The 26887-nt window shown below is 38.8% G+C and overlaps 3 protein-coding genes across 5 annotated transcripts in view; 2 read left to right on the plus strand and 1 right to left on the minus strand.

Annotated features, from left to right (window-relative positions):
- Positions 1–9652, plus strand: part of Knockout (Stork-head domain-containing protein knockout) — a 71055-nt gene extending 61403 nt beyond the window's left edge. Inside the window, exons 4-8 of one of the 2 annotated variants that reach the window (XM_071705401.1) lie at positions 1179–1634; positions 3943–4149; positions 4584–4768; positions 5067–5546; positions 5772–9652. In XM_071705401.1, the coding sequence (XP_071561502.1) occupies positions 1179–1634; positions 3943–4149; positions 4584–4768; positions 5067–5546; positions 5772–6944 (2501 nt within the window). In that variant the 3' untranslated portion in view covers positions 6945–9652. The remainder of the gene's footprint in view (positions 1–1178; positions 1635–3942; positions 4150–4583; positions 4769–5066; positions 5547–5771) is intronic. The other variant, XM_071705402.1, reaches the window with a different exon arrangement.
- A 588-nt stretch (positions 9653–10240) lies between these two features.
- Positions 10241–19362, plus strand: Sa1 (stromal antigen). The gene is made up of 18 exons (XM_071705405.1): positions 10241–10757; positions 10903–11066; positions 11143–11321; positions 11403–11576; positions 11665–11869; positions 11955–12284; positions 12366–13314; positions 13397–13630; positions 13712–13904; positions 13983–14169; positions 14469–14773; positions 14842–15053; positions 15140–15306; positions 15671–15722; positions 17400–17435; positions 17586–17759; positions 17829–17913; positions 17996–19362. The coding sequence occupies exons 1-18, from the start codon at positions 10582–10584 to the stop codon at positions 18011–18013; spliced, it is 3840 nt and encodes a 1279-aa protein (XP_071561506.1). The 5' UTR covers positions 10241–10581; the 3' UTR covers positions 18014–19362.
- On the minus strand, positions 18966–26817 carry Mud (mushroom body defect). 2 transcript variants are annotated; one of them, XM_071705403.1, is made up of 11 exons: positions 26369–26817; positions 25956–26044; positions 25819–25874; positions 20971–25499; positions 20580–20872; positions 20320–20489; positions 20053–20207; positions 19827–19916; positions 19669–19731; positions 19379–19495; positions 18966–19307 (listed from the first exon to the last, which is right to left on the minus strand). In XM_071705403.1, exons 1-11 carry the CDS (start codon positions 26399–26401, stop codon positions 19236–19238), a joined length of 5667 nt encoding a protein of 1888 aa, XP_071561504.1. In that variant the 5' UTR covers positions 26402–26817; the 3' UTR covers positions 18966–19235. The 2 variants fall into 2 exon arrangements, with proteins under 2 accessions (XP_071561504.1, XP_071561505.1); XM_071705404.1 differs by lacking the exon at positions 19669–19731.
- Positions 26818–26887: the final 70 nt, after the last annotated feature.

The following is a 26887-nucleotide window of genomic DNA, read 5'->3' on the forward strand; positions in this document are numbered from 1 at the left end:
GCTTCGCGAGTGCATTGTTGAGTCCTGGCATACTAGCCGCGATTACATTGATTAAAATATTTCAGCGATCTAGAAGAACTTTATGCCTCAACGTCGACGTCTCTCGGCAGTCGACTTTCTCGTACTTCAAACGGAGCTTCTCTATCGGTGGAAACCTTTAATTATAAGCGATCAGACAGCGATTTCACAAATAGACATTTTCTGTGCGCGCGGCATATCGTTTATGGATTGGAATAAAATATTTTATCGCGGATAATATTACGATACGTAGGCGAGCGTGTTTCACGTTGACGTTGGCATTGACTTTCTCTGTATCGACTTCGAAAGGACATTAGAGATTCGTCGCACGGACGAAGCGCGGATCTCGCGGGGAATTTCGAGGTCCTGTCCCCTCCCCCCTCCCCCCGAGTTTAGAATAATCCATATTCTTTTTGTGGGCGTGAACCAGATGTAGGAGAGCACGCAGTCGCGGTGTCGCCAGGTTACCGTAAAACGTGACTGGAAGAATAAGGATTTCGATTCTCCCGTAATACCCGAGCCGTTGCCTCCCGGGCTTAATAAATTCTCCGTCTTTTTCATGTTCGCCGATCGCGTTTGTTCTTCGGCTTCATTCGTGGAAGGAATTCGATTAATTCGTAATTAGAATGACTGTATCTCCGTTCCATGAAACCCACGATCACGAATGCGGCATAAAGTTCAACACGTGACTCTTTCTCATCGCCATGTGTTTCTTAATGAAATACTTAGCGGTCGCTACACGTATGGAAATGCGAGCAGCCTCGATTCTAGAGAGGCTCCAACATGAATGTAATTTAATTTGAATATGTCACCAGATTTGTAGACCAGAGCAGCTATTGCGTTTCACCGGCGGTAATCTTGAAAATTACGTAATCGCGTCAAAAGGCAAACAGAAATTTACTGCTACGGCGATAGGAATAAATAGGAAATATAAAATTACGGCGTCATCTTATTGCTTATTTTATCCCCGAGGGCGCTAATGTGACGAACGGTCGTAAAATCCGGAGCACTATAACGGCGCAAAATTGGTATTTGAGGCATAAAGCAAGTTACGTAAAGTAACTCGCCGTTCAATTAATTCCTAGAAAAATAACGCGGCCTCCGGATGCCCGGGCGAGGATGCTAGCGTGTTAACCTCGAGCCTCTCTCTCGTTTTGCAGGTGATATAGAGGACTGTCTAGTGGCTCCAGTTTCCCAAGGTCAGTTCACGCCGCTGCCAGAAGCCTTGTGCTGGGCCATTCTGGAGCTGACTTCACAGAGGCAGGCGGCGACCTTGGACACCCTCAGATCAGCCCTGAGGAATGCCTTCCCGGCCATGCAGAGGCCCAGCCGAGAGCTCGTTTACGACGCGCTCGCCAAGCTCATGCAAGAACGTAAGATCTATCACACGTCTCAGGGCTACTTCGTCGTAACGCCCGAGACCAAGAGGCTTAGACGCGACTCCGGTAGCTCCAGGCGGTGTTCCAGGGACGTGAACGGGTCCAGAGGTCAGGGTAGCATGCTGATGAGCAACGACGAGGCGGTGGCACTCGTACACGGCGAGATGCTCACTCTGCGAGACGGCGATGTTACGCATCAGGCTGTACAGACGAACCTGGCGGACGTTATTTGCGGAGGTAAGACGAGTCTTGCTAATTATTCTCTGAGCCTGACATCACTTCGAGCCGTTCTTTCAATAGACAAAGTCCATAATTGTTAGCGGTTCGTGATGGTATACACGCGATGACTTTGAAGAAAATTATTCGTCAAAAATTTCCTTTACCACTTTTTTTTTTAGACATGTCAGTTAAAATGTGAAAACATGAAGTAATGTAAACGCTGTTAAAAGAGACAGGCTATTAATCACAAGGAGCATAGATATATGTTATACGCTTCCACGAGGAAGTTGTCGTGCAAGAAGCTAATGCCGTGAAAATATCGGCTATATACATCGAGCGCGAAAGATATGGTGTCGAGTGACGGCGCGATTAACGTGCTTTCGTCTTCATTCAGTAGTAACCGCGGAGTTCTCTGCGTCTTATTAGAGTGTCGCGTATCCCGTTGTCTCCTGCGGTGCGCGAGACTTATCCACCACGAGGGAAAGTTTTCCCGTAACCATGTTTCCCGTTGAATCGCCGCGCCGCGCCGTCTCGCGATATCAATCGCGATAGTTAATTTATAACGCGTTGCCGATCAATTTAACGCGTTAGCACCGTTTCCACGACGCGGGATAAACGTACGTGGGACCGAAATTATGTTTCAGGAAAGTACTAAATATAGTACGACAGAGTGGAGAAATTCTAGTTATTAAATAATACCTATATAGTCGCTGAGAAATTAATCGTGCAGAGAAATTAATGTACGCTGCAGGCGTAACATAAAGCGTACGGAGGTGCATTACTTATAATGCCTCGCGTAATTTTTGCGAAACGTCGAGGCACAATGACAAAAGGATGACACGCACAAAAGATGAACAGATAAACGCGCGAGGCTGAGATCGATTTCGCCGTGTCTCACGAGAGGATGCGCAGGAAGCCGGAGCCCTCGTAAAACTCGCGAGAACGAACTCGCTCGCCCGGCAGACCGGTCGGGCCCAGGCAAACTCGTTCGGCACGTGTTCGGGAAACGTTCCGATTGTGTCCAGGAGGAGAGCAGTTCGCTAAGCTGCTCACTCTCCGAGGCCTTTTTCTGCCGGCGACTCGACGGACGGGTCGGGAGAGCGTTTATGTTGTTGTCGTCCTTGGTAGCCACGCAAGCCTCGCCGCCGGAAGATCGTCAATTCCTCTCGCGACCGCGTACGAAAAATCAGCGATCTTAATTTCACTTTTTGCCACGTTCGCGGAAATCTCGGGGAGGGATCCAACGCTCGTTTCCTTCTCCGCCATATGTCCACTTGTATTTTTATTCCTGATCTTCGTCGTCAGCGTCTCTGAGCCAAGGAATCAGCCGTGCCTGATCCCCGATTACACATGAAAAATCCTGACACAATTGTCGTTTCGTTTGTCGCCACGACATAAGTTCTCTTCTATCTACGGTTTTTTATCGTCTTTAACAAAAAAGTTCTCGCGTTTCGTGATACATCGGTCGAGACCTTTTATACTTTATATACCACGACGCAGGCGGAAGTTGCTTGCGGTGTGTCTTTTTTCGTTCTTTTTTTTTTTTTTAACGTGCGTCGAGTACGTTACGCGGAGAATAGAGCCGCCAGTATCAACATGGAGCACGTACGAGAACGAGGAGAAATAGGGAAAGAAAGATAAGGAAAGAACGGCTTAGGGAAGACGATGCCTGGAAAGCGTTTAGCACAACCGATATATTAGCTATTGGTCACGACATTGTCTACCGTTACATACGCTGTCGACATCATTGCGGAAAGGGGGGGGGGAGGGGGAGACAGGACCACACGTATATAATCTTCCTACTTTTCTCTTACTCGTTTCTCGACTGATTCTCACGCTGGTAACCCACTCGTCGTCGGGCAGTAACGTCGGCGTATCGCCCATGGCTATGTACCAAGATGAAACTCTCTGGAATGAGGGTATTCCACTTTTTTCTTTTTCTTCATTTTTTAAGTTACAACGCGCGCCTCACTCACGATATTAACCCTTTTAACCGGAGCGACGCGTCGTCTCGGCGTTCGGATATTTGTACGTGCGTCTCCGCGCGCCACGTAGAATTTACTCTTCCTAGTCGATCTGCCCGATGTGGTACACCTTAATTTTCCCGACACGCACACATGAACACATTTTCCACGATTATTCGTGTCTGACAGCATGACGGGCAGAATATGAGGACTGTCAAATCTCTAATATAATCATCAACTTGTCAGCATATTTTTTGAACATTTCATTCGTTTTACGTATGATACAATATATATAATTATTTTCTATAATAGTATGTAATGTAATAAAGTGTTAAAAACAACTTTGTCTGTTTCTCTTCCAGGAAATCCCAACGACAAAGTCCTGTTCGCCAGGTGTCGGTCGATGCCCGGCCGTCTCGAGAGGCGACACTCTCTGCGGCTTTGGGGCTCGGCCAGACGTTTACACAGAAGCGGAAGTTCACGGTCCCTACCGCGAAGACCCGAAAGGAGCGACACGTCTTCCAGCGCGGAATACGCGAGCACGGACAGCGCGCCTCACAGTCCAACCAGTAAGTCTAATCGGGAAAGGGATTGCGTGGTGATGGGTGACTGCTTTAATGGGTGATGGATGAATCGGTTTTATTAATAAAAATGCTCTCGATTGTATATAACTGTCCTTTCAGAATTTCGGAGCTTTTAAACGAAAATTATTGCGTAATTATATTTATATTCGCAGGATGGGATGTTCGAATGATTATTACTTTTGCATTCTGCCTTGTGGACGGCTTTTTTTTTAATAGTAAATTGCTTTGCGCGACTAACAAATGTCCCAATTATACTAGGACAATTATAAACAATTATAAGCTTTGCGAAATATCCCCGATATATAGATAATATTACAATCCAGATCGCAGCTTCTTAGTCACCCTGTAGCTGGCAAGCCCTTTCTCGATTCTTATTGTCTTCTAACAAAGCGCAACAAAATCTAAATCCCTTCCTCAAGGCTTTTCTGGGATTTTTTCAGAGAAGATAGGCCTGCTCTCCAGGCTCTTTCGGCGGAGCACAAGGAGGAAGGGCGCACCGTTAATGGGCACTTTCAGTGCTCAGTATCCCCCCACCGAGTGGTTTAATCCGCGCGTCGTGCATTTGCATAGCGTTGCCACGCAGACAAGGGCCGCCAGCCCTTCGGTAAGTTGCATACAGGTACTTTCCAAGAAGAACTAGCAAAACAAAACTTTTTACACAATACTTCTAGCGCCGCAAGGCTAATTAACCGGTTTCCCTAGCAATTAATGAGAATTCTTGAAGCGACAACATATCGAGCTATCAGACCCTGAACTTGAAAATTTAATAATAATAATAAACGGAGATAGTACAAACGATTCAAATAATTTAGTTAGAATTGAATTAAAGGAAAATAAGAATTTCTTGGTTGCAAAGAGTTTTGGATCAGATTGAAATCAGATCGATCGAATCTTCTTCTCAGATGATGGAGGGTTTAGACCAGTCGCAGGCCAGTTTCCAAGTGTGGGATGACTCGAGCTCGGTGCGATCGGCCACTTTACCAAGGCGACATCGGCGCCAAGCCAGCGGTGACTCCTCGAGTTTGTTGGCTAATTCGACGCCAAGAAGCTCCCGAAGGCATCGGTCACCGTGCTCCACTCTGCCGAGATCCAAATGCTCCAGTCTGAGCAGATGCACGTCTAGAGCGTCCGTTCTACCGCCCAGCACCACCAATCAGGAGGGCTATCAAGCGCGTAATCAGACGCAGAACGATAAAAACTCGACGAATTCGTCGCCCAGCAGAAGCGGCGGCAGCTCTGGTTCAGTTAGAACGATAAATGCCAGCCCGGCTAAGACGACTACTTTGGGAAGGCCCAACACTAGGCAGTCCAACTCCAGAAGACCAAGTCACGATTTTAGCAACAGCGGCACTAAATTGGCCAACGGTTCTCCGCAGCACAAGGTGGATTTATAACTCCGTTATAAATATGTAACGAAAGACTTGCATGAACATGTATTTTCCATTACAGAAGAAAAAAACTTATAAATATTTCTGTCCGTTATTTAAAAATGTATTCAAAAGTTCAAAATTTTGATTTTTAGATAACAATTGAATGATTAAGATTTGTAATTTCGATATAATTTTTTAATTTTTTTTATTTTTGAATAAGAAAATTTTTATCTCAAGGTGCTGCAAAAAACTTCGTCGGGTCATTCGTCTCACTCTAGCGGCAAGTCGATTTCCAGTACGAAATTGACTTGCTCGCCATTGAAGACGGCCACGCTGTCAACGAAATCGTCACCGCTCAAAGTCGTTCAGCAAGGTACGCTGACTCCTCTGCAAGAGGCGCAGAACTCGATAACCCTTCAGGTGTCCACCAATCTGAGCCCGTCGTCGCAGGAGCAACGGACGATACAGAATAGCGTGACGCTGGCTTCTAACACGAGTAGCACGACGACCATTTCCGGCTCGCCCGGCACGAAGATCTACGTTCACCAGAATAACTCACCGATGAGGTCCGTAATCACTTTCGAGAACGGCACGGTGAAGACAAAGATTGCCGAGAAGGAAGTCATCGACTGCAAGGAGAAGCAGGAGAGGGAGCTGGTGGCCGAGAAAGCCTTCAAGACCCGGGTGGACGACGAGAAGCTTTTTAAATCGAAGCTAGACGACGAGAAGCTGAACAAGCCGGTCAAGGTCGAGCGTCCGTCATCCCTCTACGCGTCGAAAGAGCCAAAAACGAGCCTTTTACTGTCGGAATCTGACAAAGAGAACAAGCCGAAAGTCGAGGACGAAGTGCCTAATAAATTAAAACTGACGAATCGCCTGAACAATAGTCAGGCCCACCTGATCGACGGCTCGACCAACAACGTCGACAAGAACGCCCTGGTGCACGAGGCCGCCGCGTTGTCCACCACGAAGAACACCAACGACGCGATGAACAACTCGCGCAAGCTTAGCTTGTCGCTGTCGAAGGACGCGCTGAGTTACCGCAATCTACTTCATCCCGGCTCGAAGAATAATATCGCCTCGAATCCGCCGTCGCCCACCAAGTCGTACGACGGATTCGGCGGTTCCTTCAACGACGTCTACATCGAGAACCTCGAGACGGTGAAGCAGCAGCGAGCCCCTCAGGGCTCCGAGCCCAATCTGGATAAGACCGTGAGCCGAGGCTCGGATCTGCACTCTTATCCCAGTCTCAGCGACATGCAGGTGCAATTTACCAGCCTGGCGGCGCAGAAGATCCTCAAGGGCTGCCCGATCAACAGCGTCGACACCTTGGTGGAGGTGAACATGGCGGCCGCCGATAAGCCCAACAACTGCGACGTCACCGTTCATACGGATTTCGGCCTCGTTTGAATTTTATCCCCCCCCCCCCCTGAACATCCGTCGATTATCGTACCACGAGGGTAGGGACAAGGGAGCTGTCCACCCGAGCATATTACGTCCATGAAAAACAACGTGCCTCGAGGCGAGCAGGATCGAAGAAACGTCACTAACGCCTTGCTTCTCATACATGAGGATAGAAAGCTACTTTTTTTTAATTTTTGTTTGTTAGTGGAAAAAGGCCACGGCTTGCGTAAGAATATTACACACGGAACACGCGTAACAGTTACCAGTGATCTGTCGCTTACGTACATCTCTCCTCTCTGTGTCTTTCAACGAGCATCCGTGTTCCCGAACAATCGTTGTGCCAATCTTGTGCTTTATTATCTGAATTAATACGATAAAATTTTCAATCTCGCTTATTAAGCATGAAATCCGCTTCTTTCAAAGATGCTATCCCGAAATAATTTCTCCATGATCAAATTACTAGATTATACTTTATACATAATAGAAATTCAGATTTTGTCGTGCAAATCGTGTAATTAAGTAACAGACGGGTACGAGATGTATTTTGTACTCAAAATTGCGTTGAAAAGATATTGAAAATTCAGATCTCTTTCTTCAGTTCATTGTTAAGGCAATCACCGTCCCACGTTTTCAAAAATACAGGATCAGCTTTTGATAACCCGAGGGTATGCGTATACCCGAAGAAATATATTTAACTCTTTTCAAGACTCATAAATTCATGGGACACGCGTGCATCGTTGTAACGTCGGTGGTTTTGCGTCGCTTTACTCGAGCTAAAGCGATTTGTCAAAGCGACAATCTCACGTATAACGGTCACGCGCGACCCACGAACAAACAAGGAGGAGGTGAAAAATCTTTCCGAATTAAAGCACTGCCATTTTTCTTATCGCGTATTTATACTTCGGATATTTTTCATATTAATTTCTATGCCTATGCGATAAAAAGACTTTCAGGCGCTTTCGTAGCGAATTAAGACTAAATGGTACAGCGAAGTTTTGTAACGCGATGTAAGCAGAGATTTTCTTGTAAAATTTCTTTCGGATGATAAAATGTGGATTAAGTGATAAAGCGGAGAATGCCTTTATCGCGCGTTATTAGGCGCGTCATTAAGCGCGAGCAGCTGACAAATTAATAGCAATACCGTCCTCCAGGTAGCCCGGATAATGTAGAAAAGATCGAGAACGATCTTGCGAGGGTCGCGATTCTCGCTGCGCCGCACACCGCGGAGATTTGATATCAAATATACATATATGTTATACATAGTGTAGAAGAAGGGCGTTTTCTCGGAGCGCGGCCGCGGTACCATTCGCAATTAGTGCAATCGTAAATCTGTAAGTGCCAAAACTTATATCGTAGTACTTAATGATCGACCGCCTTAATGATTCCGTTCGCGCGACGACTTCGCGGCGCATTTATTCGGCGACGAAGGTGACGATTTCGGTCAGATTTCGGTCTCGAGCAAACGCGCGAGAAAAAAGAGAGGGAAGTAATCGCCAATCGCGCGAAGCCGTAGTCTTAGAAAAGAAAAAACAGGTAGGAAATTAAGCGAGTACGGCACGAGAGATGAGGAAGAGACATGCCCGCTTTGTACATTTCATACTCTTACTCTGTACCGCGGATTAACCGATCGACGACGTGGGTTCGCGATCGCCGTTCGGATCGCTCTACACGTTTCAAAAAACGCCGACTTTCCGCTTATGTTACGCGCTTTTAAGTCACCTATCATCATCGACGAAATAATTACAAGTCGTATGTCAATTAGTGTGCCACAAACGATTAATTATTATAACTTGCGAATTATTATTGTTACGGAGCTACAACAATTTATTATAATGCTATTGCAATCTGTATGAATTATTATAATAATTGATTTTTTTATAACGGTTTAATAATAACTTCAAAAATATATATAGGACGCAATTTTTTAGCGTCAATTTCGATATAAACACACGCAGAGAAATTTAAAATTACAATTGAAATAGTATGTGATTGAAAATTTGTGAGGATGTAGAAGGGTGATACTAATTGAAGGCGAATTCAAAGTTCGATTAACTTAATCGGTGATTAACTTGTCAAGTGATACCTTTTTGGTAATATGAATAGAATATGTTAAAAAGAAAAATTAGAAATTTTGCCAATTAAACGATTAATGTCCATTTCTGTCAATGTAAATTACTTTCACTGTTAAATATTAAAGGATAAAATTTAAATCAATACTTTAGTTAGATAACATTTTGTTCTTTTTAACTACCATGTCGAAATTTATTATTTAAATACAAAATAGTAGATATTATTTAAACTCACTGGACAGTGGAGTATAGCAATAATTAAAAATTACTTAAATTAAATATAATTTAACACTATAAATTTAATGGTGTTTAATCTAGATTTAACTGATTTGATTATCTTTTCTTCCCAATTCTTAGACCTAGAAAAAGATAAAAAGTAAATTAAACCGAGATTAAAGTTAGTCTGCGTAGAAGTGGACGTAAAAGTCGCCGATTAAGTTAATCGAAAATTCGATCTCGATCGAATGAGACACGAGCGAGTCATACTCCCTCGGAAAAGTCGGCGTCCGCGAGCGGCGGGAACGTTCTTTCGAATCCGCGCCTCTTATTTCTTATCAAAACTAACTTGTAGAGTATCGCTGTATAATCTCACGTATCATTATAACAACGAAAGTATAATATGAGTAATAAAAGAGTTGAAAAAGTTGTCGTGTATTAATCGCGCTGTTAACGCGCGGAATCATCACATACAGCACTTACCGCTTTGGAGTTCGAAAAGTTTTGTCCAATCGCAGTTGCAGCCGCCATATGACGATGAAAAGGCCGGGCGTCTACGGCAAGCAGGAAGCAGGAATCGTCGAAAGCTTCTCAGCAGACTCGGCTCGCCACGTCCTGAAAATCGAACGAAATACATATTGCAGATCACGAGGAATCTACTTCTCTCATGTGTTTGGCTCTATCTCTGGTTACCTTTCGCCACTTTTAAACGCGCGTTTGCACTACGCGACGAGCATCCTCCTCCTTCCTCCTTCCTCACGCGCGAAGGATCGGCAATCGGCACAGTAATGTCGGGAGAGAGAGAGAGAGACGGACGATTCAAATTGCTCCAGGAGAAAATGGCGGGGCGTCGACGGGTGCGCGCTCATGAATCTAAAGACATCTTGAGAATTCCCTATCGAGCGGCCAATGAGATCGCTCGTCGGGACGTGGCGTCACGAAATGTCCCCAGTGTTCGGCCGCTATGTTTATAAATTTATTATTGGCAGCATTGGCACCGTTGAAATGGCATTGTCAAACGTTTAATACTGCGGGGCGGTAGTGTAGTGCGGGGGAACGGGGAACAGATGTGGACGACGTCGCGGGCGACGCGGGCACCAGAGATCGAGAGATCAGCGTCGGATCATCGGATCGCGGATGCTGAGAACGGATACGGGATATAAACGTCGAGGAGCATCCTTCGCGCGGGATCTCCGTCGCTCTTGTCGAAAGTATACTCGAATGGTCTGTCCCGACGCGTTTAATGCGAGACTCTACGTAAACACGGTTTACGCGCGTTTATCGCGGCCCAGCCCGCGCTTTCCCGCGGGCGCGAGTTTACTTTCCGGACGCGCCAGAACGTAGAGGAACGCCGCGCGATGATGCACAGACGGGGAGGCAAGCGGATCCGCATGGACGACCCGGTGCCGCCGGAGTACGAGACCCCGATGACGCCGATGACTCCGATGAACGACAATTCCGCCGGGGACGCGAACGACTACAACGCGTACACCCCGTACAATCAGGCGTCTCAGACTCCGCTGCACAATCCCACGTAATGCGATTAACGTTATTATTGCGAGAATTGTTATTGAGCATAATTGTAATGTATTGCTATATTGTGTTTACGGCCTGGAGCATTTCGTTAAATCTTTGATATAATTGTAACATTACTATTATATATATATATATATTTACAGTCCGGAGCATTATTCCTCCGAGAGCCACAGTTCGCCGGGCACGTCTCAACAGCAATACCAGGAACAGACGGGAAACTTTGACAATCAGGCGCAATTCGAGGCTCCCGCAACGCCAGCAGCATCTAACATGAGAATCACAAGGAACACTCGTGCAAGAATGCGTGGTATGTATGAATTTTTTCGTATCGATATCTATGGAAGACTTTATAATGAGTAATATTGTAATTCCTGACTTTAAAGGAGGCGTAGTGCAGCAACCCAAGTACAAAGAAGTCGATACAGACTACGTTCCATCGTCCAGCAACAGAGGTAGAGGAGGCGGTGGACGAGGACGTAACAAAAGAGCACATCATACGCACAGTTTGGAAGATGAAGCTAGTCTTTATTACGTTATTAGAAATAATCGGTCTTCGCTCACTGTAAGTTGATTTATATTTAGTAATAAATAATACAAGAGAGAAAATTATGTATCAAAATCTTTTGCAAATATTGTTTCGCAGACTATTGTTGACGACTGGATAGAAAAGTACAAAAGCAACAGGGAGAACGCGCTGCTCATGTTGATGCAGTTTTTCATCAATGCGAGCGGTTGCAAAGGTCGCATCACTCCCGAGATGCAACTGACCATGGAACATGTGGCAATTATTCGCAAGATGACTGAGGAATTCGATGAGGTATATTTCTCAGATTATAATAACATGATATATGTATATGATATGAATAACTTGATTATAACATTGTTTACGTAATTCTGTTCTATAGGAAAGTGGCGAATATCCGTTAATAATGACAGGACAGCAGTGGAAAAAGTTTCGTGCAAACTTTTGTGAATTCGTTCAAATTCTCGTTCGACAATGTCAATATTCTATTATCTATGATCAGTTTTTAATGGATAACGTTATTTCTTTACTAACTGGACTGTCGGATTCACAAGTGAGGGCGTTTAGACATACTGCAACGCTTGCCGGTAAATTCCAATAAACTGAACAATTGTGATTACAAATTTTTTCCGCAAGCCGGTCATTGCATTAACGAAACAATTTTATTTCTAGCTATGAAATTAATGACAGCATTGGTAGACGTTGCACTGACTGTATCCATAAATTTGGACAATACGCAACGGCAGTATGAAGCCGAGAGACAAAAGGCTCGGGAGAAAAGGGCGGCAGACAGATTGGAGTCCTTGATGGCAAAGCGAAAGGAATTGGAAGAGAACATGGACGAGATAAAGAACATGCTTACGTATATGTTCAAGTCTGTTTTTGTCCATAGATATAGGGATACCTTGCCGGAAATACGCGCAATTTGTATGGCAGAGATCGGAGTCTGGATGAAGAAATTCCACCAAAATTTCTTAGATGATTCCTATTTGAAATATATTGGTACAGAACATTTTTATTCATGTATATTAAAATAGATATCCCCGCGTTTACTACATTTCATGTTTGATATGAATTTTGCAGGCTGGACTTTGCATGATAAAGTTGGAGAAGTTAGACTTAAATGCTTGCAGGCGTTACAACCATTGTACGCCTCAGAGGAACTAAAAACGAAGCTCGAGCTGTTCACAAGCAAGTTCAAGGACAGAATCGTCGCGATGACGTTGGACAAGGAATACGATGTAGCGGTGCAGGCTGTGAAACTTGTTATTTCGATCTTGAAGCATCACAGAGAGATCCTCACTGATAAAGACTGCGAACACGTGTACGAACTTGTTTATTCCTCGCATCGTGCGGTCGCGCAGGCTGCCGGTGAATTTCTGAATGAACGTTTATTCCGTCTGGACGACGAAGCCACAGCCAGTGTTAAGACCAGACGCGGCAAGAAACGATTGCCGAATACGCCACTTATACGCGATCTTGTTCTGTTCTTCATCGAATCCGAGTTACACGAGCACGGAGCGTATCTCGTTGATTCTCTAATTGAAACTAATCAAATGATGAAGGATTGGGAGTGCATGACGGATCTCTTATTAGAGGAAGCTGGTCCCGACGAGGAAGCGTTGGACAATCAGAAAGAAACGTCTCTCATTGAATTGATGGTGTGTTGCATAAAACAAGCTGCTACGGGCGAAGCACCGGTCGGTCGTGGACCCACTCGAAAAATTCTGTCGGTGAAAGAACTTAAACAAGTTCACGATGATAAGCAAAAATTGACGGAACATTTCATTCAAACGTTACCACTGTTACTCGATAAGTACAGGGCAGATCCTGAAAAATTGGCGAATTTACTCGCAATCCCGCAATATTTCGATTTGGATATTTACACAAAATCTAGACAAGAAATAAACTTAGATTCTCTTTTAAGTAAAATTCACACGATCGTAGAAAAAATGCATGATACCGAAGTTTTGGATACGGCTGCTAAAACCTTAGAACATATGTGTGTGGAAGGTCATGCTATTTTTACCAGGTATATAGATTGTTTTTTTTTCTTAATTGTGTATTTTATATATCTGTTTAAAGCATTTAGTATTCAAATTCTTCTTTTATAGATGTGATGTCGCTCGTTCAACTTTAATCGATTCCATTGTAAATAAATACAAAGAAGCGATTGATGAATATAGGAATTTGATTGAGGGAGACGAGGAACCGGACGAAGATGAGATATTTAACGTTGTCCAATCACTTAAAAAAGTTTCCATCTTTTATGCCTGTCACAATATGAATCCATGGGGCATATGGGATTCGTTGTACAAGGATATTGAGGACGCAAAGGATCCTTCAAAGTACTTTTCCTTATAATTCCTTATAATTTACACAAAATATTTCTTGTACATGTAAATAATATTTAAATTATCTGTATGTAGATGCTTACCGGACAAAGCAATTAAGTACTGCATAAGCGCATGCTTCTTCGCCATTTTGTGGGGCGAAAATCATTTGATGGAAGCTGTGGACTCGGGCAGTCGTGGCGAGGACGAATGCCGGCAGTTGAAGGAACGACTGCATTCATTTATGGGTTCAATGCGCCATTTCGTCAGCGGCGATAGTAGCGGCACGGTAATTACACAAATTCGAAAATCCTTAAATTTACATTGTAAATCGTTTTATAAATGATATTTATCTGATATTAAACAGCCATCGCCGCCGATCTTGAGGGAAGTTGCGTACAACACAATATGTGATTTGCTGGTTGTATTCTGCAATCAACTGACTACGCATACTAATCCCTTGCTGCATCAGTTAGTGTACGAGCCGGACCAAGCAATGCAAAACATGCTCAATAGATTTATACAAGAGTATGTTTTCTTCGAAGAAGAGGATGGTAAGTAATTTATTATTTTTATTTAGATATTCCTCGAAGAAATGTATCATGATTTATTTAGTTATATACCGTGAAATTTGTGTTTTGGTTCTTATTTCTATCACGGTTGAATACCATCTTTTGTATACAAAATTTCTTATATATGAGGTGACAAGACCGGGAATTGAACTCGGATCTTTTATTTTGAGAGATGAGTGCTCTACCATTACGCTACTCGGCACCTCAAATGAGTCGAGCTAATATATGAATATATTAAACAGATTATTGAAATATATATAATATGAATTTATTTCTCGTAGAAGGGCATGATGAACACTCTAAAATCGAAGAGCTGCATAAACGAAGAAATTTCTTAGCTGGCTATTGCAAGTTAATTGTATACAATATGATCCCCACGAAAGCTGCAGCGGATGTGTTCAAGCATTACGTCAAATATTACAACGATTACGGCGATATTATTAAGACCACGTTAGGGAAAGCAAGAGATATCAATAAAACGAATTGTGCGCTAACGATGCAACAAAGCTTAAATATTTTGTACAACGAGATAATGACCGAAAAGGGCAAGGTGAACAGAAACAGTGAAGAATTCACCGCGATAAAGGTATGTAATTATCAATATACTGTTTTGTAGTGTAATGAAGTAATGTGCTAAAATCTAATTATGTCTAGGAACTTGCAAAACGATTTGCTTTATCCTTTGGTTTGGACGCCGTGAAAAATCGCGAAGCAATTACGGCCTTACACCGTGCGGGAGTGTTATTCGTCATCACTCCTCCAGATGGTGTCGAACAGGATCCCACAGGCCCCCCACCGAATTTACCATTCCTTGAGATATTGTCCGAATTCACGAATAAGCTTCTCAAACAGGATAAACGTGTAGTGTAAGTACTATGTATTAAATCTATTTTTTTTCCCAGTATTTTCTTTCAAGTTTATGCGCTCTTTAATATGTTGTATTCTATTGCAGACTCAACTTTCTGGATAGACGGTTACAAGCTGGAATGCCGTCTTCACGAGGGGAAGATTGGCAGCCTTTACTATTGTACAGAAATAGTTTATTACATGGTGAAACTGATCAAGTGCCAGTTACAAGTAAACGAGCTTATACAAGACGCAAGAAAGATCAATTAGCAGGTAAAAGATTTTAATTTACTATGCTTATCTTAAAAAACGCATTTGACGTGTATATTTATACGGCGGGACGCAACTCCGTTTTCCAAAATTAATTAAATTGGACAGGAAATTGACGAATGTATCATAATTTGGAATACTGTATAAGTTCATATTTTCTTGCTGTTTCCATATGAGATTAAAATTATTTAATGTATGCTGTAGAGTGTAGAGTCAGATTTGGACTCGAATTTGGACTGAAACATTCACAAATGTCGATAACTGTAAAAATAATTGCGTTCATAATTTTAATTAGAGAAATATTGAAAGTCAGATATTAGTTTTAAGTTGCCCTTCATTGTCTAAACAATAATATTTCCCTTTGCAGAGGAAGAGGATGCTGATGAACCTGATGAAGGTTCTGATCACGAACTTGCTGGGTGAGTTGGATGTACCCGAATATAGAGAATCTAATATAATATTCTTTTTTGTTAAATTTGTTAGTATGGTCTTAATTATAATTGCAAGTAATTGTTATATGTAATTATTCGATAACACAAAGAAAAATCGGCAATGACTGATTCAATAGTCCTCGATTATCGTTGTAATGAAATGCAATAAAAACTAAATGCTTGCCTTTACTAGCTTTTGCAATGCGAACCATACTATAGACAATATATATCATTTGTAAAATTGAAAGCGCAGATACATTCTATGCACATACTAATGTCATTCTTTTACTACCGCTACAAGACATTAATGTTGCTTGCAAAATGTAGATCTGTAGAAAATGGTAGTTTCATTACTAATATTTTTATTTTATTGCCATTTTTTTATTAATGCTTTATTAATACTATATATGTATGATATATTCATGAAACTTTTGTATATTATAATTCATTGCTATGATAAAATTATGATAAAGATGAACTATAATCTAAGACGGCAAGTCGACGTGTATCGTTAAACTCAATCAATTATTTTAACACATTAAAATACGTAATAATTATCATAATTTTACAATTTTGAAATATTAAAGTTGGAACACTGTTGAGTGTGTGTGTGTGTCTGAGAGAGACAGAGGCAGAGAGAGGGAGTACGATTGAGTCGTAAATTGTATATTGTTTATAAAAAAATATTTGCGATCTTACTTCTTGCAGAATAACTGCATGCTTGTGCTTAATATATAAATATCTGTCATATAAATATCTACTTTAGATCACTATGTTTCAGACAAAAAAATATTTTTTTTGTATACATATATATATATATGTTTGCATGAGTAGTGATCCTAACCGCTTGTTACAGGCGACCTGATCGTTACAAAAGTTAAAAAATATTTTTTTAGATGAATATGAAATATGTATTAATATTTAAAAATATATGTAAGGGACAAAAATTGTATAAGATTCTCGATGTAATCTATTATACTTCGTGCCTATTTTAACAACAAATAATTTCTGAACTAGAATAAGAGATTATTAAGGAATATATAATATTGTCATATTTTTGAGGTAATTGAAAAAATAGCGCATAGAGAACGATGTGTATTTTATCGAGATTAAAATCAAGTAAGCTTAAAAAAACTTTGTATTATATTTATATATTAATAATACAAATTGGTGTGATAGACATATGAATAAATATTGCTTCAAATAAGACCTTCTACTCCCAGCGCTCCTAAATCCTACTTTATCAAAATTAAAAATCAAAGAGCCATTAAAAAGCGCAAAAAACATATTGTTTCAATTAATAATATATAGTAAAATAAAAGAATTGATCGTTTGTGCTTCATATTTCCTGAAATTAATGATGCCTACGTTCCTTTTCATGACACGCCGTTCTCTATACCCATCACTTCACAAATATGTTATCATTATTCATCTACATCATCTTGATATTATTACTTAGATTTTAACGTTTCACATATTAAAAAGTAATATTAAAAAGAAAATCTCTAAATACATATGTATGTATGGACTATAAACTTGAGTATACAAAAAGATCATATGTATGTGACAACTTTTCATAATTATGACATTTTTGTCCCTTTATTTTGAAATATGAGTAGTCAGAATAATTGCACTTCCACCTGAAAATGGGCGTTTTTATTTCAGCAAACAGAAGAAAAAGCGTGGTCCACGGAAGAATCAGTGAGTAATTTACTTTCTCATATTTTTATTGAACTAAATACGAGCGGAAAACATAATAGCAATAACGCACCAGTTGAAATACAGATTATTTTTAAATTGTAAAATAAATTTATTTGCTGAACGCGTCGATATAATAATTTTATTTTTCAGATTACCAGTTAATAAAGTAGTGACAACACGTGGACCCAGAACAAATGCTTTCTATGAAAATAATGATACTGCACAAATGCAAGCATCTCCTTCAGCAATTATAGAGGACACCTCAACGAGTCCTTCGCAAGACATTGATAACAGACTCAAAACTTTACAAATACAGTCAAAATCGTAAGTATGTTCTGTCATGTATTCTTTATTTTAAGATTGTGTAATAAACAGAACGTAATTTTGCAATAGACGACGAAGTCAAGAGCATGTAGAGCGTAGGGAATTGCGGAGAACCTCTAGAAACTCAGGGAGATACGTCGAGGGGCAATATATGGTAAGTTCAAACAAATATTACAATGTCAATAAGCATAATGCCATAAATTACATTATTATGCAAGGATTCAAATTAATTGCAGGAATCTGATTCCGAGTAAGAGACACATCGTAATTCTTAAATGCTTCGCTCTCTTGTATTCTTAAATTCAGACGATTGGATTGTGATATGTATTCGAAGCAGCTATGCAATTTGAGAATTACAAAAGCATACTTAACTGATAAGAGCTGTTAGAGCAAGTATCAATACGTTTTGATAGATAAATATTCTGTTACAAAGCGATTACACGTAAGAGAAAAATTTTAATTTTTCTGCGGAATCGAATTTATTTCATTATATGTCATGTTACAAATAATACAATATAAAGATATATATATATATATATATATATTCCATATAAAAATAAGTACTATAAAAGAATTATCTTTCTCTCTTTGTCTGTCTATCTATCTTAACTATTTAATAACTTCTTTAAATAAACAGATACAATTCATTATGATAGTATTCATATGATATTTTATTTGTGAATGCAATTAGACACATGATAAACTGGATATAATTTTACAACTATATCGCTTTTCCTGTACATTTTGTGATAATGCTCTGTACACTCGACTGTTTCATATAAAGGACCCCACACGATTTATATGAAAAAAATCTTTTCAATTAAAAAAAATTTTTTTTTATATGTTGTAGTACTTGTGACCCTGATAAAAAGTTTCAAATTTTATCAACTTTCTATGATTAGTTTCTGAGTTATAGACATTTGAAATTCGCGTTCACAAGACCGTCTATATGTTTGTCTACTCGTGCTTTCAATATATTAACTGTTATTCACTATATTAAGTGCTCGTGTAAACAAACGTACGGACGGTCTTGTAAACGCGACTTTCAAATGTCTATAACTCAGAAACTAATCATAGAAAGTTGATAAAATTTGAAACTTTTTATCAGAGATGCAAGTACTACATATTAAAAATTCAAAAAAATTGACCAAAAACGTTTTTTTTTTCTCTCATATAAATCGTGTGGGGTCCTATATAAAATGTTAATTATTTATATATCACATTTTATTTACACATTATTACACATTATTACACATTATTGCAAAGTTATTAACAATTCTCAATCTTCTTCCAAGAATGATGTTTGATATGATAAAAATAAAAATAGTTATAGAGTAAAATTACAATAAATTCTTATTTCTATATGACATCTGCAATGCTTATATAGTATAATCCATAGTTGTAGAGCTCCTAGTTCGTTGTTGCGCTAATATATTGTTACTTTTTTATATATAGTTGTATGACCGTAGTATTTATTCATCGATCCGATTGTAAACGAGATTTGCGAAAAAGATTACTGAGTCTGCGTTTTGGCGTGCTAGTTGTGTTCTGTTAAAAAAATATGTTTAACATATTAATGTCACTTAATACAAAGTTATTTATATATTATTCGTACTCACTTCGTCTTGCCGTTTTAGCGTGAATATGTTCTTCAGCGAATGAGGAGTAGTCGTTGTTTTTCTATCCACATTTCGCTCCCTCAATACACGTGAACTTGGGCTTCTTAATTCATTGCCCTAACACAAATTATTAAAAGGAATTTTCAGTAAAATTTTGTAATGATGCGGTTTTATAGCGTAATAAAAGCTTTAGACAAATTTGTTTTGTTTGAGCAAATTCTCGAATAGATTTTTTTGCAGCTATATGCATAATATGCAAGATAATAACATATACGAGGATATGCAAATACCTGCAATGATAATCTTCCCCCGTTTTTGCTTGGTGTTGGAGGACCAGGCTTTTTATATGATATCTAATAATGTGAATGTAGGAATCACAAACATCACAAACATCAAGTAAGGGACGATTATATAAAAGAGAGAACAACATAAGAATATAACAACTTACCTGAGATCTATCTTTTTTCCTGACTTTCTGTTCTGGGAGAAGACTTTGGCTAAGACTATCATTAAAGTTATCTTCCGCTGAGGAGCCCGTCTATAAAAGAATACATAAAATCTTTATAATGCACATTAAACGCACGAGACATATGAGTAACAGTACACGAAATTAACAAAGTATTTATACGCGATAAAAATTCAAAAGAGACGTAATTTACATTAAGAAGAATTACCTTAATTTCTTCTTCGGTCAAAGTTGGAGGAAGGAATTGCATTTCTGCTGGATAAGACGATTTCAGATGGGGCTTGCAAAGAGAGTTTCTCATTTGTAACACAGACAAACGGTTGACATCGGTGACAGGTACAAAATTTCCTCGTTTCATATCGGCTGGAATAAAGAGGATTGATTAATAAGCAAGAAGAGAGAGGACATTGATTGAAAAGCAAAATTTAATTCTTGATCAACGTTAGTATTCATGATTAGTATGCGAAATATATACCTAGATAAACATTATCAAAGATTTCTTCTTCGTCCTCCGTTTTAAATACATTGCCCATTGCTTGTATGCTTCTAATACTGTGCCTCCTTTCGAATGTTTCTTCAGTTATAAGCGTTGTTAGTTTATGTGCTTGTTGTATGTTTTCAGGTAACATTTCTTGCTTTTCCGTTCTGTAATAGATTAATTAATTAATTGTTAAATTGATATAATATATTTTCTTTATATTATATTCCAAGAACAAAATACACAGTTGTACGTACTTGCAAGTCTTACGCGAAATTGTAGCTATTGGTTGGGCCGCTTGGAATTCTTTGATTCTGGTTTCTAATTCTCTTAAACGCTTTAACGCATCTTGCTTCTGTTGTTGCTCGACTAGAAGGTTTTCTCCCACGTTCCAAAGTTGCGAACTTAATCGGCTAACGTGTTCTCTGTATTTATCAAGTTCTTCACTCTGCTTTCGGCACATTTTTTCTGTTTGTTTCTGCAACTTTTCTTCTAAAATCTTTTCTTGATCTTTGTTTAACTTCGTCATTTCCTCATTGTAGGCTGTTTTCTAAAATAAATTTAACATTAAATTAACGTAAAGCAATATTACTGTTTACACGAAACATGAATCTCAAAATTCTAAAGCATAAATATTTTTCTACTTACCATTTTTTGTTTCATATCTTCCAGTTTTTGTTCATATGCAGTATGAACCTCTTTTAACTGATTTTCAAGTTTTTGGTTTGCCATCTTGCTCGACTCATCCTTTTCTTCATGTAGCTGTTGGTTCTGTTCTTTCAAACGTTCTAATTCTTCTTTCAGAGATTGTATTTCCGCTCTTTCAGACACTGTCAAGTTAATTTCCGTTGGCACTGTCTCCGTCGACTTTAGGTTCTTTATCTCTGTTCTAAGATCATCGATATTTTTCTCTAATTTCACATTCCTCAAACGCATAGTATCCATTCTATTTTTGAGATCTTTCTTTTCCTTTGTCAGTTGATTAATTTGATTTTGCAATTTCTTCTCTATCTCTACTTGATTCTTGATTTCACCAGATTTTAAACTATTATCGTAAAAGGTGGCTAAAGCAGTGAAAGATTCTATTTCTTCTTCAGACTTCTTTACATCAATTTGCAGCGCTTTGTATTTCTCCAATCCTATATCAATTATCATTTTCTCGTTAGAAAATTGATCTTCCACACTTGTCAGTATGTCCAAACACTCTTTCTCATGTATTGAACATAAATAGGTATCGTGTAATTTTTGTTCCGTCCATAAGAACTTGTCCCATAAAATATCACATACAGATTTGATGTTCTGTGAATAATCAGCTTGACACTTCAATAATATATTTTCGAGACTTGTCTTCTTAATTTGCAACTGTTTAAACTCGTCGCAAACGGAACTCTCAGTATGAAAAATATCCTGAAACTTCGTCGATACTTCATCCCACTTTTGCTTGAACGATGTTAAAGTAGTATCTAAGTCGTTTCGCATAGCGAAAACTTTCTGCAAGGGGTCCTTTAAAGATTCCTTATTTTTTATGAGGCTCTTAAGATAGTCATTCCGTTTCTGTGCTATTATTTCCAATTCTCGTATCTTATTCTTTAGACCGCAGACTTCTTCTTTGTCTTTTACACTGTTATCTATAAGTACTTTTTGTTTCACCAAAGTTTCATTCAATTCAGCATTTGCACAAGTTAAACGCGAGATAATTTTCTGAGATTTGTGTAATTCATCAAGAGTCATCTTAATAATATTCAAAATATTTGCGTTATTGTCTACATTAATGCACTTGTACTTATTCTCTATATTAATGCATTGCGGTACATCATGTAAATCAAACTCTGAGCAGGTTTCCGTAATCGTAGAATTCAAATTTTTCGTTGGATGTTCCAATTCTTGGCACAATTTTACAATTTCCGCTTGATTCGCATCCACATTCTTGCAGTATTCTTTACTCGTTTCAAGTTCTGCACTCATTGTTTTGAGCACATCTTGCAATTCTACTACAGTCCTGTTTTGACTATTAAGTTGATTTTGTAGGTCGAAGAACTTAATTTGACATTCGCGCAACGACGATTTTGTATCTTCAAGTTCTTTATTCAGGATCTCCTTAGAGTTATCAAACCGTTCTTGAAGTTTTTCTATGTACAGACACTTTTCCTTCAAAGCTGCTTCTTGCGTTGTCAAGACAGCATCTTGGCTAGATCTTACTTCTTGAAGATTAATAATTATCTCTCTCATCTTCTTCTCCGTAGTGTTTGCTTCGCTCGTCAGCCTATTCATTTTAGTTTGTAACGTCAATAATGCCTCTTCTTTCACTTCTATTTCTTTATCTTTTGCTTCAAGTATTTCTTTATGAGAATGCATTAAATCGTCCTTCTCTGTTTTTAAGGCTGAAACGTCCGAAAGTAACTCGTTAATTTGTGCTTCTTTTAATTCCATCTGCGTCATTGTATCACTCATTTCTTGATGTAATAAATTGAGCTTATCAGTGGTATCTTTCAACTCGAGTAATATTTTAGCATTATCTGACTTGAGACTTTCCAGCTTATCATTGGTTTCAGTTTTCATCGTTGCGTGCAGCTCTTCCAACGCTTGATTTATATCTTTTAATTCTTGTACATTGCGTTTGGATTCATTTAATTCGTCAAAGAGAATTCTTTCCTTCTCTTCCAAATCACCTATCTTTTCTTCGTTTTCTAATAAATTTTGTTGTAATGTAGTATTTATCGCTTGAATTTTTGATAATTCTTCCTTATTACAATTGAAATTATGCTCTAACTTCTCTTTTTCTTGCTGTACTTTGTGATAATTGTGATATAACATATGATATTCATATTGCAACTTTTCAAATGTTAGTTCAATATTTTCTTGATATTCACCAAAGTTTTGCCGAGTTTCCTCTTTCATTAATTTCAGATCTTTATGTATGTTCTGTAGATCTTCTAACTGTGTCATAACAGATTTCAGTAGTGATTCTCGATTTGTTAAATGGTTTGTTAATTCATGTACATTTTGTTCCAAAACGAGTTTCTCATCTCTATTAATCTCTTTTAAGACTTCGATTTCCTGCGAATATGTATGCATAATTTCCTTTTGCTCATTTAATAATAAATCCTTTTGTTTCTTCTCTTCCTCGATAACAGCTAACTCCAAGACAGTCTGCTTATTTTGTTCTTCTAAAGTTGTAATCGTTGATCGTAGCTCAAGCAGGTTTGTATTTGTTTCATCTATCGTTGTCTTTAATTTCTCGATATCACTTTCATGTGAAACGCGAATTACATCACAATTGTGTAACATTGTTTCAATATATTTTGTAAGATCACTAAGTGTCGAGTCATTTAAATTATCAGCTTCGACTTGTATAAATTGATTATCACAATGTAAAATATCTCTTAAACTTTTACTGCAATTGTCGATGCAAGATTTGTATGAATCTCTTTCATCAGTAAGCTTATGAATCCAGGCAAGATGTTCTGTTACTTGCGATTGGGTTTCCAATAGAGTAGCGTTTAAATTTGAAGAATTGGTTTTTTCATTTTCAAACAATTTATTCAAGTTCTTCATGTCTAGTTTTAAGTTATCCAATTCTGTACTCAGTGCAACATTTAACTGTTCTGCTTCAGACAATATTTTCTCCCTAGATGAAAGTAAATTTTTCAAATCTTCATTTTGAGTAACGAGAGAGAGTTTCTCCACCTGTAAACCTTCAAGAGCTGTATTTGATACATCCAATTCCTTCTGCGTATTATTTAATTCTGTACTCAGCGCAACATTTAACTGTTCTGCTTCAGACAATATTTTCTCCCTAGATGAAAGTAAATTTTTCAAATCTTCATTTTGAGTAACGAGAGAGAGTTTCTCCACCCGTAAACCTTCAAGAGCTGTATTTGATACATCCAATTCCTTCTGTGTATTATTTAATTCTGTACTCAGTGCAACATTTAACTGTTCTGCTTCAGACAATATTTTCTCCCTAGATGAAAGTAAATTTTTCAAATCTTCATTTTGAGTAACGAGAGAGAGTTTCTCCACCCGTAAACCTTCAAGAGCTGTATTTGATACATCCAATTCCTTCTGCGTATTATTTAATTCTGCCTGGACCCGATCTAGCGTTTTTACTTTTTCCTCCAAATCTCTGTTCGTTTCCAACACATTTCTGTAATCCTTTGCAAGAAGATCCATTCTTCCTTTTAAAGAATCAACTTGAGCATGCAATATAGCAGATTCTTCTTTGGCTTCCTGAAGCTGGATCTCGATCACAGAACTTAAAGCTTCGCTAGGTAAAACTTCACTAGTGTTCATTAACCTGACAGAATACGATATATCTTCAACCTCAAAGCTTTGCTCTGGATTAGCATTTCTGTTCAATTCTTTGATATACGCGCGTAATTCTTCATTATGCATCCTAAGTTCTATCAGTTCTCTATCCTTTAATTCGATTTTGTTCGATAAAGATTCCAAGGACCGTTCGCAGTTTGTAAAATTTTCTTTAAAATGTTTAGATGTCCTGCGCGTACAACACAGCTCCTTCGATATAGCATCTTTCTCTGCCTCCAGTTTATTAATTTCATCTTGTTGTTTACTCAATTGATTTTCTAGATCATTAATGCATCTTTTGTAATAATTCTCTTGCGAGTTGTCCTCTTTTGTATGGGACGGCTGAGGAGTGCCTGGCTTGAACATTGCCTCTCGCAATTCTTTTATTTTCGCTGATTTTTCGTCAAGCTTCTTCTGCAACTTCTTTATTTTGTTGTGTTGCCTCGATATATCATCCCGTAAATCCGCGTTAGTAAAACGTTCTATCTGCAAGTTGCATCTCAAGTCTCTCAGCTCGCGAACACGTTCCGTCAGAATCTTTTTGCTACGTCCAGAACGCGTTAAAGGAGAATTGGAAAAGTCCTCGAGGGGCGGTGTTCTGAGACTATCCACAGCTGTTGATGTATCCTCTACCTCCATAATAACGTCTCTCATAGTTTCCTTGGTAACATCCTTGCCAATAGGCAGGACACTCTCGAGGAAGGTTTTAACTCTAATTTGCGTCTCATTTCTCAAGTTATCGCACATATTGTATTGGAAGGAATGGTGTACCGCAGAGAGTGCTCGACATAAATGTAAGAGTAACAACGATGCAACGTATATATGTTCTGTGTTATCATCTTTATTGACTTTGAAAGTAGGATATTCCTCTGTAAACAGATAACGTAAAAAGAAATATTAATTCTTCCAACTGTACACAATCTAAAATTTAAAAAACTAAGTTAAGTTTATATTTTGCTAATTCTCTGGTTTAGAAATTTCTGCTTTTTAAAAGTATAAAGATTTAAAAAATAATATATTTATGTCCATTTCTACCAATGTCTTGGTTTAATTTATTTTTTTTTCTTCTAGCTCTAAGAAAAAGAAAAGCATAAAAAGTAAGTTAAACCAAAATTAAAGTTAATCTGCATTAATAGAAATAGAGCACTAGGAAAGCAGTATGACGAACATGAAAATATTCGTGCTCACCTTCCATAAATTTCACAATGTCTTCTTGACCAAAGTTCTCAAGCTTCTTCCATTTTCTGCAAACATGGATAAATTGCAGAATGACAATAGGCTTAGATAGCAGGTTTGCGTTGCAACATAGCTAGGAATGTACTTACATTAATTTAAGGAAATTGATATAAAACGTTCCATCTTGCAATTCCGTTATACTTTTCACTGGTTTTTCCTGCACTTCTAAGCAATTGATCTGTAAATTAAAACATTTGCCCATGAGACATCTCTCTTTCTCTTTAATGTCATTCTCTCTTGGATGTCATTACATACACGTAGCTTGAAACTCTAGGAGCACAATAATTACAATACGCTCGTCATCTAACGATCGAACAATTGTTCGAGAACAATGTTGCAAAGAGAGTGGAAGTAGAAAGACATGAGAAATTCATTTGCAAAGCCTGAAAGGGTTCGGATGTACGATATTGTGTACATACGAATCACTCGTTCCATGTGTGACAGGGACGCTTTGTGTACGTTAATTCTCGTCGGGCGTTTATACGTAAAAATTATTGCTCACCCATTCTAAGATAACTTTTTCCCACAGCTCCATGATTGTCGAGCATCACCGTGTTTGGAGCCGACGAAACTACAGAATAATACGCGAAATTATCGCCCGTACGTGAACCTCTGTGTTATCGTACAGTCTCCCAAATAATACACAGAATCACACGGAATTCGTTTGATTTTTCGAACAACGGATACATCGCAGGTCGGCCAATCGTGGCCAATCAGGCCAATCGGACCGGAGCTAACGTTCCCAGATTAAAGGTAAAGTGCAACATGGTGCAATAAGTTAGAATGAAACAAATATTTTCTTTCATTCTAACTTATTGCACTAGTTCAGAAGTGCAGCGAAAACGAACAGACCTTTTTTCACGCGTGCGCGGCGACCTAGGGTTTGACGCATATCAGTTTTACCGGGAATATCATACACATACATTGAGCATTCGACATACTTTCTGAATTCTTGAACGAACTTTTCGTAATAAGAAAATTTGCCCCTCGGGAAACAACTGCATGGAAAATCGGAAACATA

Source organism: Temnothorax nylanderi, unplaced genomic scaffold, assembly GCF_030848795.1.
Source record: "Temnothorax nylanderi isolate EJ_2023f unplaced genomic scaffold, tnyl_v1.0 TNYL_tig0046_pilon, whole genome shotgun sequence".
In the NCBI taxonomy this organism is placed as follows: domain Eukaryota; kingdom Metazoa; phylum Arthropoda; class Insecta; order Hymenoptera; family Formicidae; genus Temnothorax; species Temnothorax nylanderi.

Bases quoted from the DNA above. Each gene is read 5' to 3' on its own strand.
- Sa1 (XM_071705405.1), top strand. From the start codon at position 10,582: ATGATGCACAGACGGGGAGGCAAGCGGATCCGCATGGACGACCCGGTG. The intron at 11,577-11,664 runs GTATATTTCTCA...TCTGTTCTATAG, and splicing joins TGACTGAGGAATTCGATGAG to GAAAGTGGCGAATATCCGTT. The intron at 13,315-13,396 runs GTATATAGATTG...CTTCTTTTATAG, and splicing joins GGTCATGCTATTTTTACCAG to ATGTGATGTCGCTCGTTCAA.
- Mud (XM_071705403.1), bottom strand. From the start codon at position 26,401: ATGGAGCTGTGGGAAAAAGTTATCTTAGAATGG. The intron at 20,490-20,579 runs GTACGTACAACT...AATCTATTACAG, and splicing joins ATTTCGCGTAAGACTTGCAA to AACGGAAAAGCAAGAAATGT. The intron at 19,496-19,668 runs GTATTTGCATAT...AATTTGTGTTAG, and splicing joins GGGGAAGATTATCATTGCAG to GGCAATGAATTAAGAAGCCC.